This window comes from Pundamilia nyererei, unplaced genomic scaffold (assembly GCF_000239375.1).
Source record: "Pundamilia nyererei isolate P.nyererei 1_Seehausen unplaced genomic scaffold, PunNye1.0 scaffold00377, whole genome shotgun sequence".
In the NCBI taxonomy this organism is placed as follows: domain Eukaryota; kingdom Metazoa; phylum Chordata; class Actinopteri; order Cichliformes; family Cichlidae; genus Pundamilia; species Pundamilia nyererei.
This window is the reverse complement of record NW_005187778.1, coordinates 377,392-378,133: the sequence shown is the minus strand read 5'-3', so window position 1 is coordinate 378,133 and position 742 is coordinate 377,392. Positions and strand designations below refer to the sequence as shown.

The following is a 742-nucleotide window of genomic DNA, read 5'->3' as shown; positions in this document are numbered from 1 at the left end:
CACACACACACACACACACACACACTTACAGCATCTGAGCTCTTGAAGTAAAGTCTGAAGTTGGTGATCAACACTTTGCCTTTCACGGCTCCACTGAACGGACAGATGTAGATTATGTCTTTATCTGGAAAGACAGGAGAAGAGTCAGAATATGAGAAACTTGTGGAGCAAACAGTCTTATTCATCAGCTGCACAGGACTCACCAGTAATCCTTTCCTCTCCAGGCAGCAGGGACACGTCAGATAACAATTCCATCTTCAGAGACTCTTTGCGGGTCTGCAAACACCAATATCAACATACATGACTGTATGCAATGTTTAAAATAACAAAAGGTTTTTAGCTTTTATTGCAATTTAGGCCCGCCCTCATTTATTAACATTCAGTCAATCACCTGATGAGTTTGTAAGTTTGCTCATTGTTTATATACAAACACTGTTTGACAATATTGTGAAACGTTTTTGATCGTTTCAGATTTTTCACAGATTTTCTCGCCATGTTTGCACCATCACTCTACTTTCTGCAGTACAACAATGTTCAGCTGATGCTGACGAGGGTTTGGTTCCACAGTGTGTCCAGCACTGCTTACTGCAGACAGAGGGGGCTGGAGCTGTAGGAGTTAGTAGCAGCAGCTTCTGCACTGCTGCAGAGCAGCTTTAAACTGTTAGCCCATGTTGTCCCTGAAAAAGGCCTTTTTGTATCAGTCTGTTTGTGTAAACTTACCTTTTTTAACCTTTGTACCATT

At 41.8% G+C, this 742-nt stretch overlaps 1 protein-coding gene across 1 annotated transcript in view; it reads right to left on the bottom strand.

Moving 5' to 3' along the window:
* Nucleotides 1–742, bottom strand: part of LOC102207017 (myotubularin-like) — a 24,349-nt gene that overhangs the window by 16,158 nt on the left and 7,449 nt on the right. Inside the window, exons 3-4 of the mRNA XM_005752755.1 lie at nucleotides 204–276; nucleotides 30–124 (exon numbers count right to left, since the gene is read on the bottom strand). Of these exons, the coding sequence (XP_005752812.1) occupies nucleotides 30–124; nucleotides 204–276 (168 nt within the window). The remainder of the gene's footprint in view (nucleotides 1–29; nucleotides 125–203; nucleotides 277–742) is intronic.